The sequence below is a fragment of the Sphaeramia orbicularis genome, chromosome 12, assembly GCF_902148855.1.
Source record: "Sphaeramia orbicularis chromosome 12, fSphaOr1.1, whole genome shotgun sequence".
Classification (NCBI taxonomy): Eukaryota; Metazoa; Chordata; class Actinopteri; order Kurtiformes; family Apogonidae; genus Sphaeramia; species Sphaeramia orbicularis.
The window spans coordinates 21,902,955-21,919,915 of NC_043968.1; the positions used below are offsets into that span (position 1 = coordinate 21,902,955).

Here is a 16,961-nt window from a genome sequence, read left to right on the forward strand (position 1 = left end):
TATGTGCTGTAAGGGCCTTTTTTCCAGGCCTTTAATACTTAACCTGACACACAACGAGAATCTACAGTCCAATACAAGCAGCTGCCAAAACTGACTGGACTCATCATTACTCTCCAAAGTAGGGGTTTCTCCTGGTATGAGAGCAAGCAGGGCAGAGGTTGGAATTAGAGGGGGTGAGAAGTCAGGTGAGTGCTTCAACATTACAGCTTAAGTAATATCTTTATAAGTCATAGTTGGATGAATCCCCTACTGTTGTAAGGACTTGGACCCTGTATAAACAGAGAGCTGAGTCAGATATAACAAGGATTTTACAGTGTAAATATGAATTATTTTAACATCAGTTATCCCAACAAGGTTAATCCAACTGTGGAGCCAAGCTGATGGACCAAACAAGACCTTGTGTGTATAAATATACAGGGTGGGGAAGCAAAATTTACAATATTTTGAGGCAGGGATTGAAAGACAGTGTATGACCAATTAGTTTATTGAAAGTCATGAGAATTTATTTGCTACATAAAAATGTACATAATAGAAAATGTTTTTATTCTATGTGTCCTCCTTCTTTCTCAATAACTGCCTTCACACGCTTCCTGAAACTTGCACAAGTGTTCCTCAAATATTCGGGTGACAACTTCTCCCATTCTTCTTTAATAGTATCTTCCAGACTTTCTCATAATAGTTTTGCTAATAGTCATTCTCTTCTTTACATTATAAACAGTCTTTATGGACACTCCAACTATTTTTGAAATCTCCTTTGGTGTGACGAGTGCATTCAGCAAATCACACACTCTTTGACGTTTGCTTTCCTGATTACTCATATGGGCAAAAGTTTCTGAAAAGGTATGGATAATAGTGTTAGGTATGATTATGACATCAATATGTTTGGTTTCAAAACAATTGACGTAGTGCCTGCTGAGCAAAAACAACTAAATGTTCATTGTAAATTTTGCTTCCCCACCCTGTACATAAATATAAATATAAAAAAAGTCTTAAAGAAGTCTTAAACATTCCTCTATATCTTAAGGCGAACACATACCAACCCAATTTTCAGCAGTCGGACGTCGTCGGGCAGTCTGGAAAGGTCAGTGACATGAGTCTGGTTGGTGTGTTTTGTTCAATCGGCCGTCATTAATGCTGTCGCTAGTCTTTTCAGCTGATTCAACAAGTGTAATTGGCCACTACCCGTCGTTCAGTCGGACCAATCTGATTGGTGGAGGGATAGCCCTTGACTAGTGAATCAGTGAGGGAGTAGTTTACATGTGAATACAGCTATGCCAAGGTACTTCATACTACTACTGTCTTCTATAATAGTACATTCACTGCTTGTATTGTATCTGAATGAGTGTCAGTCAGTGTTGACTTTGGACTTAATTCATTCCATGAAGTGAACACTGTTAGCATTGTTAGCATAGTGTGATTTCTTCTTAGTTTTCACCTGCAACATCTTTCTTCTTCCACAACAAGCCCGAGAGCTGACAACGCCAGTATCTTCTTAATACTAACCATTCATTCAACATGTACAACAACAACCCTTCTGGACAACTCAACACGCTTTACTGACAACAATCACTGATGAAAGCGAGCTCTGGGTTTTGGTCTACAGGGCTGTTCCGTCATTTCTGGGATTATGTCTCATGCAAGTGCAGAATGTACATTCGAGTTGGTAGTCGATTTGGTGTGTTCTTCACACTTTTTTGACCACATGGGGGAGACTGGTGCCGACTGATCAGTCAGGCTACCGTTTCTGGTGACGGTTGGCAGTCAGGTTGGTGTGTCTTCGCCTTTAAAGAAGATAGAGGAATGTTTGAGTGTCAGAGGGTGCGGGCGTGTGAATCACCGTTTCTTCCATACCCCTTGTGCGAGGTGGTAGGTCTGATTGTACTTCCACATGTGCTCCATCACCAGCTCCACTGTGTCTGGGTCCGGGGCCTCACCATGGAAGTCCAGCCCCATGAGAGCAGCCATTCTGGGTAGCAGGCCAGGGATCTGCTCCAGCTGCCGTCGCGCATGATCCACTCGGTACGTCCATGCGTGATCCACCAGGAAAACACTGCCGGTAGTACAGGTGTTTATATGTAAAATGGTGGCAATTCCTAAATGATTAATGCAACAGTTTTGTTAAACGCATTGGATTAAATTCCATACTTAAGTCTCATTTTGATTGGTTCACATCAGTTCCACAGTGGTGGTGTACAGAGGCCAAATGACAACATTTATGACTGTATATTATGAGGCACCATAGACCTATGTTGCCGACTTCTGAGCAACCCATGTGAAGCTTAGCCCTGGGTGGCAGTGTTGTCATAAGTGTCACAGTTTTACGAACATTCTGTCAGTTTCATGGTTTATCAGGGTATTTTCTTCATGAGTCTGGCTTTCAGTAATACATAGAATATTAAAACGTTTTAATTTCATCACACATATGATGACGGTTTTAATCAAAATTGGGTTTGACTTTACATATTGAGACAATATATAAAGAAATCTTCAGAAATTAAACGGAATGCAAAAACACTACTAAACAGAACACTAAAATACTCAAAGTATGCTTTGAACCTATCAAAGCTTTACAGCTGTATTTTAGTAAGTTATGCTATGGTGCAGCGGGATCTAAAAACTGTCCCTAAAGTTTGGACCCAGGAAATGATTAACTATATATTTTTTTACCTTCACAGATTGAATGTGGCTTTGTTGAAAGAAGAAAGACTTGAACTGGTACTTCTCAGTGGATGTGAAGGATGGTTGTTAATATTCCAATCAAATAAAATGTTGCTGAAAATGTTATCTCATGAAAATATGCATTTTTTCCCTATTTGTCCAGACTTTAGGGACACACTGTACAGTATAGGAAATTAAAACCAGTACACCAGCTCATCCAGTGCACTGTCCAGTGAGATGGAGACAGGATCCTTTAGAGACTAAAACAAATTATTTTAATATAAATACTTATTCGCTGAAGTTAAACATACATTGATTGAGTGATTCTTTCATTACCAAGAAGTCATGACCACGCAGCAACTGACAGAGAAGAGACTCCAGGAAAGACCCAGAGCTAGTTGGGGAGGGCTTTTTTATATATATATATATATAATATATATATTATATATATATATATATATATATATATATAATATATATATATAATATATATATATATATATATATATATATATATATATATATATATATATATATATATATATATATATATATATATAATATATTATACATATATATATATATATATATATATATATGTGTGTGTGTGTGTGTGTGTGTCTGACCACTAAGTAAAACCAGATATGGATCTCAGAGGTGATATGAGGTGAAAATGGACCCAAACATGGTAATATCACACAAGTGGTTATATAAGAATTAAATATTTGGTCACACATGCCAAATGACGCCACTACACCAGCACTAGAACAGCTGTGTCAGTTGCAGACAGAAAGGCCCACAAACATATGCAAAAGATTTGTAAATCTGAGGGTTACGGAGTTACTGAGGGTATACAGTCTCAGTACAGTCTTCCACTGGTTGTCCATCTAAATCTCAAAGCTTGAGCCTAAAGGACAAACTCACTCATTATCAGTCACTCAAACTATGCTCTTAGATTTAATAACCTTTGGAATATAAATCCATTTTAATGCCTTTGGCGCCCTCACCTGGTGGGCTCTGATGCCTGCAGTCCACTCTCCCTAGTGACCACCACTTTACAGCTGGTCTCTGCTCCAGGGTTGCCCCTCTTCTTCTCCTCATTCTCTCCATCCTCCTCTTCCTCATCATCTTGTTGGAACTGCATGATCCCAAAAACCTCTCCAGCATCATAAATCTGGAACAAAAATGAGGCATTTTCTGAGGCCAAACTCCACCGGACTCTTACATTTTTTTAAAATACGAGTTTGCTTTTCATCTGAAAGTGCACTGAAAGATATTTATGTTTAATTAAACTCTTCACTCCTGCATAGTAATGTCTATATTTGATTTTATTCTTATTCTTGTGTAAAGGAATGTTAGGGCCACACTAAGAATGAAAAAATACATATACACCTGTATTTAGAGACTTAAAATGTATTATATTATTAAATATATTTATTATTTACCATTTTTACTAGGGAAAAGATCACATTATGAGAATAAAGTAATATTTAGAGAAAAGGTCATAATACTACAAAGATAAAGTTTTAATTCTATCTGTAAAAGTTTATTCAGTGAAATAAATAAATAAGGAAGTCATGAAGTACCAAATATCATAACAGTTAGGCTAAAACAAATCTTTCATTTAAACCCTTAAGGATGATCCTATTAGTCACAGAACCAAGCTCTAAAAATTATGTACATTAACATTATTTAGCCAATTATAAATATTTTCACCTATATCTGACCTAATTGTTGATATCAAATACTAATTTAATGTAAAAAATATATATATTTTTTCACTCTTTAAGTCAGGTTTTTGTCATGATGCCACTATGTTTAGATGGGGAAAAAAAAGGAAAAAAATAAATATTATTTTCAATTCACTACATGCAAAGTTACATTTTTTGTTTTGAATTATTACAGCCTGTTACATGCCAATGAAAAGCAGCAACATTTATTTTTACGCATTACTATTTTTTGTGCAGTGTCAAATACTAACACACATACCCTTAAGCAAAAAATGTGGTTTTCACAAGGTAACTAAAAAAGTTAAACATTAATATTATATTCTGCTTGCATTGACATTTTTTCATCTACATGTGACCAAGTTAATGATATCATCATCAATATCATTGATATATTTTTTTTTTTTTTAGATTTTAACCCTTTAGATGCCAGGATTTTGTCAATATGCCACTATGTTTTCAGATGCAAAAACAAAATGTGCATTACTTTCAATTTATTGCATGTAAAGTACTTTTTTGGTTGAATGATTACATCTTGTTAAATGTCAATGATTAGCATCAACATTTGTTCTGATGCATTACTATTATCATTATTATTAATGCAATATCGAATACTTAAACTCTCATTCTTCATTTATACACTACAAACAAAAAGTTATGGACATTTAATGTTTTTGTCATTTTTTTGGGTCATTTTTGCCTTTTGTTAATAAAACTATGTCTGGTCATTAAAAAAAATGTGTTTCAATTCAATTCACACAAAAAAGTAAAAAGCGCTGTGCAAGAATCCCAACCGAAAAAAAAAAAAATAAATAAAAATTAAAAAATAATAAAAATTTGAATATCCTTAACTTTTTGTTTGTAGTGTATATCAATTTGAATGGGTTTCAATGGCACAGTTTTTGCTCTAAAGAGTAGGAGTGTAACACTAGTTTGTACACAGTGGATTTCAGACTTACTGCAGGAGCTGAGCTGGAAATAACAGGATTGAAGTAAAAATACACACTTTACCAAAATTCATGCCAAATACACAAACACAACCAAAATTATCACAGAAATGAGGGAAACAGTCTCTAAGGGTTACAGTAGGTGATGAGGTCAGACTGTTGTGTTTGGGTAAATTGGATATTTTGACAACTCAAGTAATATTATTAATACGTCAACATTTTTCTCATTTTTTCCTTTACCTTATGATTATAAATTTGCAACTTTAATGTGTCAGATTTTTTTTTATCCCCCTTGTCCCTAATACTCTTGTATTCTTGAAATGTTCTTACACAATATAAATGAGGTTTGATGGTGTGTGTGTGTGTGTGTGTGTGTGTGAGACTGAAAGTTACAGCTAGTTTGTGTTTAACTAGTTTCAGTGCTTTGAATGTCTCACTATCACACGTGCAAAATGGATAAAAAATTTCGTAATATAAGATGCAGAGAATTTGTAATGGACTTTGAAGTAGCTATTCCATATGCATTTAACTACAAATACAGTAGTAAAAGTTTTTGACACATCTATAATTATCTATTTCTAAGTTCATCACTGTCACAAACCAGTTGTTGTGGTGTTGACTTTGTTTTGGTTGGTTTTTATGGCTGTCTGCATGTGTTTCCAAGTGCTAGCTAATAACTGGATAGAAAAAAAAGCTAAATTCTTGAGTAAAATTAAGGGTTTTTACAAATGTTTGCAGTTCTGTTGAGCTGTTGTTCGTCTCCATAATGCACTGTCATATCTGTATCACAGAAAAAACTCGAACCCTATGACTTCATGTTGGTATTCTTAAATAAAACAGACCTCGTTGGTGATTTTGTGATGCAGACTCTTCCAGTAGATAGACGGGATCCCGGAGGCCTGCAGAGCCCCTGCGTGAAGGGCCACGAAGGCTCCGAACTCCTCATTCTCCTCCCCATTCATTATTATTTGGTTTATCGACAGTTAAATGCAGACTGGTGTGTCTCACGTGGACGTGGAGTGAAACCCGGAAGTGAAGGGCTGACAGCACTGCAGCAGTGTATTATGGGAAAACTTAACAGAGTAATGCAGCGGTTACGGGCGGTGCGCGCTCTCGAAGCCAGGGAGCCACTTTTTGACACAGCACCGTAAAGTTCCAGACTCATGTTTACTTGAACCCTTTCATGCATAGTGGTCACTACAGTGGACAACTATTCTCTTGTATATTCATGGGTTTTGTTGTTTTATTTGCATATCAGCCGACACAGTGGACGCTTAGTGGTCAAAACACAGTCATGTCCCGTCAGAGAGCGAACTTTAATAGATCGCCATTCCAACATTTATTTCCATATAAAGCAGCTCCTTGTTTTGGATAATCCCTTAAGGTCCAACTAAAGCAAAAATGAATTCAAAAGTAAAAATGTATGTCATTTAGCAACACTAATCTGTCAAATTGTCTCTAAAATGTCCTGTCAGAGAGATTTCGAATTCTGTGTTTTGACCCTTATGCACCATCCCATACACTGTCATTCATACCATTACTGTGACTTTCCTGTTCTCAATAAACCTGATCTGCAGAAACATATTTGAGTGTAAATAAATTGGTAATTGTTATTTTTCTGTTTTTTTTTTTTTTTTTTTTTTTTTTTTAGCAAAAAGTGTTTTTTTTTTTTTTTTTTTTTTGTTGTTGCATATAATCTGAGTGAGTAATAACTAGTATTATAGTATGTTAAAAATGTGAGGAAAATATGAGATTAGCAGCATTTTAAAAAATTATTTCATATTTTTGGTCAGTAAATGCATGTTTTTTTGCTTCAAGAATTAAACGCATGGTGTCCAGCTGAATGGACATTTTTGTAACTCCATGAAAAATAGGTTCGTAAAAAAAAAAAAATCAATCTCATTGTTTTTTTTTTTTTTTTTTTTTTTTTTTTTAATGCATAAAGAGGAATAAAAACACTCAGGAAAAAAAAATCTTGAATAAGATTCTCATAATTCATGCATGAAAGGGTTAAATAAATATGTTTATTTAATGTACATAACCTTGATTTTATTTTGTAGAATGTAAACACCTGAGTAGTTCTGTAAAAGTTAAATGTGATTATGTTCAGAAAACAAACAAGTAGTGTGACATTTCTGTGATAACATGAGTTATATATTACACTGGGTTACAAAAAAATGTTTTTTGCAAGTTGTCTAGGTTTTTTCAACTGAATTGAGACCATTTTGCACCGCTAAATCCAAAAATGACATCTGTTTTTCTCAATCAGGTCAGGTTTTTTTGCTAATTTGATTTTGAAAAATTTGATCTTCTCACAATCTGCGCCCAAACTTTATCTTGGTCACCAAGTTTAATACCAAAATAAGATTGGTAAGCACACTTTATGAAACTTGTGACTTGATTCCTGTTAGGTACAATGGTGTATTCACCACAGATGTAGCAGAATACGTGAGGCTTATTTTTGCAAGATCTTCTGGTCGAAGCCATTTCATTCACCTGTAATATTAAAAAAAACAATCATAAATTGGCAAAAGTAAAATCTTCAGAACTCGTTTATTGCAAGAAATATGAAAGAATTTTGTATCATATGATGTGAAAATGCCCATAAATGTAAGCAAAAATGTTAAAAAGCCAATATGTAGCATAGTTCAGAAAGTTGACCTGATTGAGCAAAATTAATGTGATTTTTGGATTCAGCACACCAAAATTATCCTAAATCAGCTCAAAAAACTTAAACAATAAATTTGTTGTTGACCAGTGTTATTTATGTTTGTTTTTTTTTAAACACATAAAACAAAGAAAAGGTTTGATAACCAACCAGGTCTTCATCCTAATAGGGATTCCTTCAGCAGTCAAAGAAACAAGTGTTGAAATATACACTGAGCTCTGTGGATCTGCCTTTCCCCCTACCTTTTACCAGATAAATGCCTCCACTGAGGAGGCTGTGATCACTCCTATTTGTCTATTAGCAGGTCTTTCTCTATGTAAACTAACCAGTGACAGCTACTGGCAAGAGGGAAAACACTGGACATTATTTGGGTTTTATAATATTGTGGAATAAGAGGGAGTTACGGCAGCACTGTCTCCTCTGGTCTATGACTGAGAACTGATAATGACGATGCCTGGGAAACAACAGGGAAAACCAGTAAAACACCATGTGAGCTGCATACACACAAGATGAGAGATGAGTCACTTTCTGATTTATCAAGAGCACCAATAATAATCACATGAAATATAACAACAAGCTATAAATACAGATTTTTCATGACATGTGATGGAGTCAGTCAGACATTTAAAGTCCACCCTCATCAGGTACTCGTCTGAACTGGCTTTCTACTGTAGAAGGGTTATGTGACACTGACCATCTAACAACATGCACCTACATGGACATAAAAATATGCGGTACACCCAGTTAGTCATCTACTGAAATTACTTTGGGCAGTACTGACAGTAACACAGTGTCTATGCAGCTCTGTGTAGGGAGTTACACCAGTCTCTATATTTCAGAAAAGAACCATTAAAATAAACACAGATTATAGTAAAACAAACCAATGCATACAGGTGGTATGAGAATAATAAGAACATTTCCACCACACTTATTCAAACAAATGAAACAAACCATTGGAGAGAATAAAAATTAAACATATGTGAGGAGTGAGTCAACATACATCTTATGTCATGTATAATGTCATTTATTCACACTTATAACACAGTTATAAATGCTACATAAATACACATAGCTTATTGCTAGGAAGCCTGTAAAACAGCAAATAAATTTTATTTTAATAATTTAAACCATGGAGCAGATAAAAATCTTGACACGTTATCATGACTCATATGTGCAGTTTACTGTGCATTAGTCCATTACAGTGATCTAAACCTCACCATGAGCTCACCTTAATTCATTTTTATTCATGTAAAGCTTTCATGTCAGTAATTCCTTCAACACAGAAAGGAGTGAATAAAACTTAATGCCTACTTGTTGCATCAACATGTCATTCTTTAAACAGTTCACAGAATATTTAAGGGTAACTGAAAATTAATCTTTGACACTCTTGACTGTTGTGAACTTCACCTTGTCTTACATAAGTGAATATTAAAGAGAGGCAAGAATAATCTTTCTCATTTATCTACTGAGATAGTAAGAGTGGCAGAACACAAAAATAGTAAAACTCTACAGCAAAGCAGCACCTCCACCTTTTCATTTTAAATAAATAACATACAGTACTTCCAAAATGCAATCCAAAATGAAATTAAAACAAATTTCCAGACTATTAACATTAATGATGAAAGAAAAAAATGCAGACTTAAAGATCCATGCAAACAAAACCTTTGGTTAATAAATTATATATTTTGTACTGAAGTTCCACTATTGCCAACTTTTTCTTCAACCAAGCAAAACATTTCACTACCTCTGTTCAGGTTGGTCGTAAGATAAATACCACTCAAAGCAGCGCAGCTCAGACTTAATGCTGCCACTGCAAACAGATAAACTGTCAGCAGTGTGCAGATGAACCCGCTAATGCTCACTGGATACATGATCCTCTTCACATAGACCAGGGCTGTCGAACTCATTTTAGTTCAAGGACCACATCACATGCACTAGTGGGCTAATTAGTTAATCTAAATTGCCCATAGGTGTGAATGAGTGAGTGATTGGTTGTTTGTCTCTATATGTTCAGATTGTTATTGAAAATGCGATTCAGTTCTCATCGAACTTACCTGGTTAAACAGAGGTTAAATAAATAAAATGAATAAATCAAGTCCAATTTGACCTCCACTGGGCCAGATCAGTAAAATAATGGCATGACAATCTGTAAATACTGAGAACTCCAAATTGTTTTATGAATCTTTTAAATTTACATTCATCAAAAATGTGAATAACCTACAAAATCTGAAATTTCTTAAGAAAAATAAGTGCGATTTTAACAATATTATGCCTCAACTTATCATTCATACATGTCCATTGCAGATCACAGTAGATCTACAAAGAGATAAAATATTTAGTGACCGGCAGAATATCGTTAAAATTTTGGAATTTGGAACTAAAATGAGTTCGATAGACCTTGACTGTCAAAATCTTCAGTGTAATTTTTGCCCTTTGCAAATTCTTTCCACAAGCAATGGTGGAACCTGGAGGTTTTGGACCACAGGTCGAATATTTGACACCCCTGATGTAGACCCTCATGGTCTGTCAACAGTCTCCCTGAAATATTCTGGACACGTCCAATAATATATTATAGCAGTTTCTTTCCCATCACACCTCCAGTCTGAAAGCGTTCTCTATAAAATTAGAAATCTGGAACTGTATATTTGGAAATTGTTGTGCAGTGTCTCAGTCATGTGCTTTACACTATGTCACAAACACTCATATATAGAAGGACTTCTTTTTTCACTAAATTTGCTAGTAAATTTACAGCAGTATTTCAAATCATCTGCATAAATATCTTCTATGTAAGTACTTAAAATTACATCATCCATGTATGCATTTTGTTTGGCATCACTTTCCAGTACAACAGTGACTGGGAATCCTCTGTGTATGGCTTTAACTTCACATCTTTAGGAAACATTCTTTGGCATTGCCCCACACCTGTATTCCCTGCAGAGAGAAAGAAGGTATGGAAAGCACTTTAGTTGCCATGTGATGTTTACTCTTACACATCTGATGAGCTCAGCAGTACCTTCTTGCACATGCTGATCTGCATGACAGCATAGTTAATGAGAGCTTCCCGCAGATCTTTGTCTTTCTGCTCCTTAAAGCGCTGCATGTCCACCCATGCTCTTTCAACGTGCTCTCTGCAGTGAAACACAACACACAATAGGAGAAAATCCATTTTGCATAAAGTGATTAGAAGACCAGTGTCCAGGACTCACTCGCACTCCACTGTTTTCTCCTTCACAGTGTCTTCGCCCTCTGCGATCAGCTCCTCCAGCAGCTTCAGTCTGGCCTCCCTCTGCTCAGGAGCCTCCTGACCAAAAAGCTTGTTGGTCATGCCTTTGAAGGAGAACGTCCGCACAATCTGAAAGGACGAACAGAGTAACCTGCACTGTATGACATAAAGATTGTGTCTAGAGTTGACATCTTTGATAAAGACTGAAGGAGCCAATGCTGTGTAATGCAGAGGATGAGGAGAACGTACCCCTGTGGCCAGCTCCTCCCGCTGCTGCTTCTTGGAGATGAGGTCCTGAGAGGCCATCTCCAGCTCAAACTGAGTCAGCTCATGTTTCCTGCACACTGCCCTGTTAAAACAATGCCTAAATCATCATTATCTGCTCTTCAAGCATTTGATAACCATGAGTGCACGATAAGAACCACAGACTGTGTAAAAGAGGTGGATGTAACTATTGACATATCACAGATTGGTATTGGCTTCACTTTAGCTGTCAGCGTCTGGCCTGTTGGGAGCCAGTCTGCATATCTGAATTGCCTTGAATTTCAGACGCACGCATGCACGCGCACACACACACACACACACACATTGTTCTTTAAAGGGGTCATATTTTGCTAAACCCACTTTTATTAGTCTTTGGTACAATTATTTGTGTATTTGGACCCTAACAGTTTAAAAAGTTTGAATTTGAACCCTCAAGGTGCTCCAAAGCTATCTTTAGATTCATTTTGGCAAAAATCGAGTGGATTTCTACAACCTGCTTTAATTACTTATTAATTTGTTACATCTATAACTAGTTATGTCACGACATTTGCACATATAAGGTCAAGACTTCCGACAAACCTTTCTCAGAGTATGACATAATTGTTTGGCAGCAGCAGCAGCAGCAGCAGCAGCTGTAGTTCATACAGAAAATATGTCCAAACTTTGATCCGATTACCTAAAATGTTCAGGTGTTGGTTGAACGGGACTGAGCAGCACAGCCAACAACCTGGAGGGGGTGGGGTGCGAAGTGGCTCATTTACATTTAAAGGGCCAGCGCTCAAAACGACCTTTCTGGTGTTATTACTCAGAAATAGGGTTGAAAATGGACCTGTGGAGTTGAATTAATGAAGAATTCAGACCCAAGCATAGTATTTACAGTTTATGTAGACCACAGGAAAATGTTTTAAAATGCATAATTCCATTTTTTTTTTTAAAGCCAAATATCACTCCTTCAATACATTTGTTGTGTATGGTCTAATATCTTTGGATACTGATGAAAATAACTGTATCAGTTGCTCAGTGTTTCCTGATGTTCTAATGCTGTTGGACACAAGACAGTTGCTCAACTTGACTGCCAGGTCAGAGCGACCCAGCAGATCAGTGAGAACCGGAAAGCTCTCTTGGCAAGGAAAAAACAGGACAATCCCACACTTGGGTCCAGTAAACATTAAAGAGGTCAGCAATTATTAATAGTCCCTGGCATCCTGGTAACACCCATGTTTTGGCCGAAATGTTTGTCACGTATGAACCAGATGACCAACAGCTAAGCTCCTTTTATGGACAATGATATCCGATCAACCCTGTGTAAAAAAGAAGTGGACTAAAAAACGGGCAGAGATCCCAGATGTGCATACCAGTTTGCTGTCTCTTTTACCTTCAACAACTCCACAACAAATTCAGCTTTTTCTGCATTTGTCTGCCTTTAGCTCATCATACTGTTGTGCATTTTTTGTACACTGGATGGCAGTCACCTACAACTGAACAGTGTATCTGGGTAATACAGACACATAGGTACATGACAGGCGAAACTCCTTTATTGTCAAAATATGTTACTTGTGGGTTATTTATGTATTTGTACTTATGTCAAATTTTCTTTTGTAATGAATTTACACTTTAAAATTGCTGGCTGTGATCATAAAATAGTCAACTTTCATGTATGAAATTCAATGCAGCTAGTTTTGGACACATATGTCCAGTTTATTTCTAGAAACACTTACAGAGAGACAGTTACAGACTATATTTATAGCTACCATTTTTTTTAACCAGAACATTAAATGTTTGAACAATCTATCATACAAACATGACAACTTCTTTTGTTAAGGCAACTTTGGTTCACACGTGCTCATTATGTTTGTAGCAACAAAAAAAAAACTGCATCTTACCTCAGAGCTTCAGCGTAGAACAGATATTCCTTTAGCTGGTCTGCATAATGTTCCTCTTCTTCCAAAATGTCATCTATTGAAGCAGCATATCTGCAAGTGGTGTAAGTAATAAACCTGTATCATGAAAAAATAGCTAACAATCGGTAATGAACTTTAGAATACACACATAAGAAAAGTGTATCTGTGGAAGAAATGTATAAAGGTCACATGGCTTCAAATACTCACGCATCCATATGATGACCAGCACTCTGTAGCCCATCCCCCATCTCTTTCTCTATGGCACTCCATTCACTACAGTGGACATGTAGATGGAGACATACATGTAGAGTGTGTTATGTAAGGGAGTCTAGAGCAAAAATGTTCCACAGTCAGAAAAAAAAATATTATACACAGTTTTGCTGAACTCCTGGTTTATAGTAAACTTTGTTCACACCTGAAGACTCTGCCGTAGTTCCCATGGACCTTGTAAACACCATACAGTCGATCGGCAACTCTCTAGATGTGAAACACAAACTTTTTGACTTTTCTTTATTGAATTTAAAGCCTCCAGTGTGGAAAAGGCTGTTATATTTGGATATTTTGGAGAACATAAAGAGACTCACTGCTCTTGCTCTCAGCAGCTGAGAGGTGTGAGACTGCAGCTCATCGCTGTAATGTTTCATCTCCATAAAACGTCTGATTGAGAAGAGACAAAAACAGGGAAAGATTATAGCTTCCCTGTATCCATAATCTGCCATGTTTTCATGTTTTGCACTTGTTATATTTAAAGATACAATTGAATCTGTTTTGCGGAATTTCTGTAATAAACTGAATTCACCAAGAGTGACAAGTTACAGTGCCAGTATATGCATATGTGTCAAACTGCCTGCACAGAGACAGGGTACAGTCAGATCAGCCTTTTATTGGCAAGACTGTTCTGAAATGGTAAACAACATATGCAGTCTTAGACCACCACACTGTTTTCCCATTATATATCACAGGCAAAGACAGGCCAATAGTCTTCAGATGGATGGCCTTCTACACAATAATGTCTGACACTGATAAGTTGAAGCAGGAAAAAAAATTCTCATATTAGTTTCCTAAAGTAACATTTTCCCTGGGTGTGAAGAAGAAACTTGGATAATAAAAGTAGGACAAAACGTATATAAAATGTAATATTACCCACTTCATGAGCAATGCTGAAATAACATGAGATTTTGTTGACTTACTTATCTGGATTTCTCACTCTGAAGGTGGCACTGAGAGCCTTCAACCTGGAATCTGCCTACAACAGAGGTAACAAGAGGGAGCCATTTTAGTAAATGATAAACATAAAAAAAAATCTCATGTAAATACTGAAACAGTATAAAACTAGAAGCACTCGGAGAGCGCAGACCTCTGCCAAGGCTGATCAGTGGCCCCCCCCGTGGGCCCCCCCACGCCAAGGAGGTTATGTTTTTGCCAGGGTTTGTTTGTCTGTCTGTCTGTCCGTTAGTGTGCAACATAACTCAAAAAGTTATGGACAGATTTTGATGAAATTTTCTGGTCTGCCCCCCGTGGGCCCCCCCACGCCCGATCACCACCAAAATTTAATCATTTCTTCCTTATCCCATTTCCAACAAACTCTGAAAATTTCATCAAAATCTGTCCATAACTTTTTGAGTTATGTTGCACAATAACGGACAGACAAACAGACAGACAAACAAACAAACCCTGGCAAAAACATAACCTCCTTGGCGGAGGTAAAAATTTGCAGTACCTTTGCCTGAAATCCCGTTTCATACACCACTTCCTTCCAGCCATGTTCCTGCCATGAAAAGCAGAGGAATAATTCATGAAATTAGCCATTTGCCTGTAAAGGACTTTCTTCAGACTGCTGAGTAACCAAGTACCTCAGTAAGGAAATGGTAAAGGATCTTGTCATTGGAGAGGACTGGATGTGATGCAACACGAAGCAGAAAGTTCTCTAGGCCAACTCTGCGGCGCTCCACAAAGTCTGGGTCCATGTTGTCTGCAGACAACTTGTGCCACACAAACTCAGCCTGTATGTATAGTATGAACAATCAGCAGACTGTAACACTACAAACATACACTTTAAGACATGTAAGCAAAATACTGCTAATACTGCTTATTGAGTAATTCATGCCTTTTATATGAGGAAAACCATTCATAGAATACTGGGAGTGAATTAGATTAATCAACTAGATCAATCCACAGATATTCTTTCAACTTATGACTTGGGTTCAGACCCCTCACACAGATTCTTAAAGTAATTTCTAGCCATTTTTAGAAACATATTTATCATCGGTCATCACTAAACAGGTTTATAAAACACATCCAAATCACCTCACCCTCTTCTCCGGCAGTGGAGGAACCACAATGTACGGGTAGGTGACTATAAGGTAGTTCCGCAGCAGCTCAAATTCACTGTATCTCCTCCACAGAGAATCTGGAGCTGGGTTACGTCCCTCATTAAGTGCATCCATTGGCCTTCACAGATCAAGCAACATGACAGCTGTAATTAATTTCTCAAAGTGACCAAAGACAGAAGTTATGACATGCAACAATGCAAATAAAAGGGAAGTACACAGAAACACACATCTGAGCCTTTCCTGTCATGTAACCCATGATAAGGGGTGTGCTGTTCTCACCGTGTTTCAATGAGGTACACAGTGAACGTCTCCTGCATGTTCACTGCATTTTTGCCGCTCCTTTTCTCTGCCTCAGCCACACAGATCTCCATTCTGCGCAGTAAAGTGCAGCCCTCTTCCACCATCTTAATGCCACATAAGCAAGGTTTCATTAGGAAGTTACTAAAACATTGCAACACCAAAAATTCACTATTTTTGCCCAGGATTAGTTTGGAGTTTCTCACACTGTAACTATAATGACTGGATTCTGCCTTCATTAAAGTCATTAGCATTTGTTAAAATGAGAAAAAAAACTTTACTGGCAGATTTTCATATAGGTTCATTTTTAACTAATTTTTAAATAAAACCTGTATCTGTGTGCACTAAACAGACTGGATGCTAAGTTAGAGGCAACAACAACCATTATAATGACATTGTAGTTGTCTGAGATGTTATGACAAACAGTAACTCTAAGGAAGAAAACGATGAATGAACTGTTAAACATGACACATTAACAAGAATTCTTTTATTTGGACTTAGCTTCCAAACACTTAGCCACACATACAAAGCTAACTAGCTCTGTCCTGAGTACACTTCAGTTCACCAATAATTCATGACAAATGTGACCGTGAGACCCATTCTACCATGAAAACAAGGCCAGGCTACTGTTTACCGCACTGTTCAGACTGTTAGCTCCGTCCTCTGCTGTTTTGTCTGAGTCGTCGTCTGTAGCCATCGACTCTTCCTTCCCATCCTCCGCCATCCTCTTCTCCTGATGTTGTTACGGAGCCAGGACGCATGCGCAGACGGCGCACCCTCCAATAACTCGACAGATGGCATCATAATGTCAAGTATAATCTGTGTCCGAGGTGGGAATACAGGTGCAAAGAGTAAACAACGGAGAAAAATGTAAAGAATAATCATGAACAAAAACATCACAACAGAGGACTTTTACCTATTTTAAAAACACTACTCCATTTAC

The 16,961-nt window shown here is 36.9% G+C and overlaps 2 protein-coding genes across 2 annotated transcripts in view; both read right to left on the bottom strand.

Moving 5' to 3' along the window:
• ttll12 (tubulin tyrosine ligase-like family, member 12) overlaps positions 1-6,359 on the bottom strand; it is a 31,278-nt gene extending 24,919 nt beyond the window's left edge. The window contains exons 1-3 of the mRNA XM_030149749.1: positions 6,175-6,359; positions 3,666-3,832; positions 1,852-2,050 (exon numbers count right to left, since the gene is read on the bottom strand). Coding sequence (XP_030005609.1) covers positions 1,852-2,050; positions 3,666-3,832; positions 6,175-6,294 — 486 coding nt within the window. The 5' untranslated portion in view covers positions 6,295-6,359. The remainder of the gene's footprint in view (positions 1-1,851; positions 2,051-3,665; positions 3,833-6,174) is intronic.
• Positions 6,360-9,003: 2,644 nt separating this feature from the next.
• Positions 9,004-16,779, bottom strand: LOC115429919 (sorting nexin-4-like). The gene is given in 15 exon segments (XM_030149750.1): positions 9,004-10,931; positions 11,014-11,128; positions 11,207-11,352; positions 11,473-11,572; positions 13,371-13,460; positions 13,596-13,661; positions 13,804-13,865; positions 13,973-14,045; positions 14,579-14,634; positions 15,109-15,156; positions 15,242-15,391; positions 15,701-15,839; positions 16,001-16,125; positions 16,653-16,749; positions 16,751-16,779. Coding segments are annotated over 15 exon segments (1,344 nt in total). The 3' UTR covers positions 9,004-10,883.
• Between the last annotated feature and the right edge of the window lie 182 nt (positions 16,780-16,961).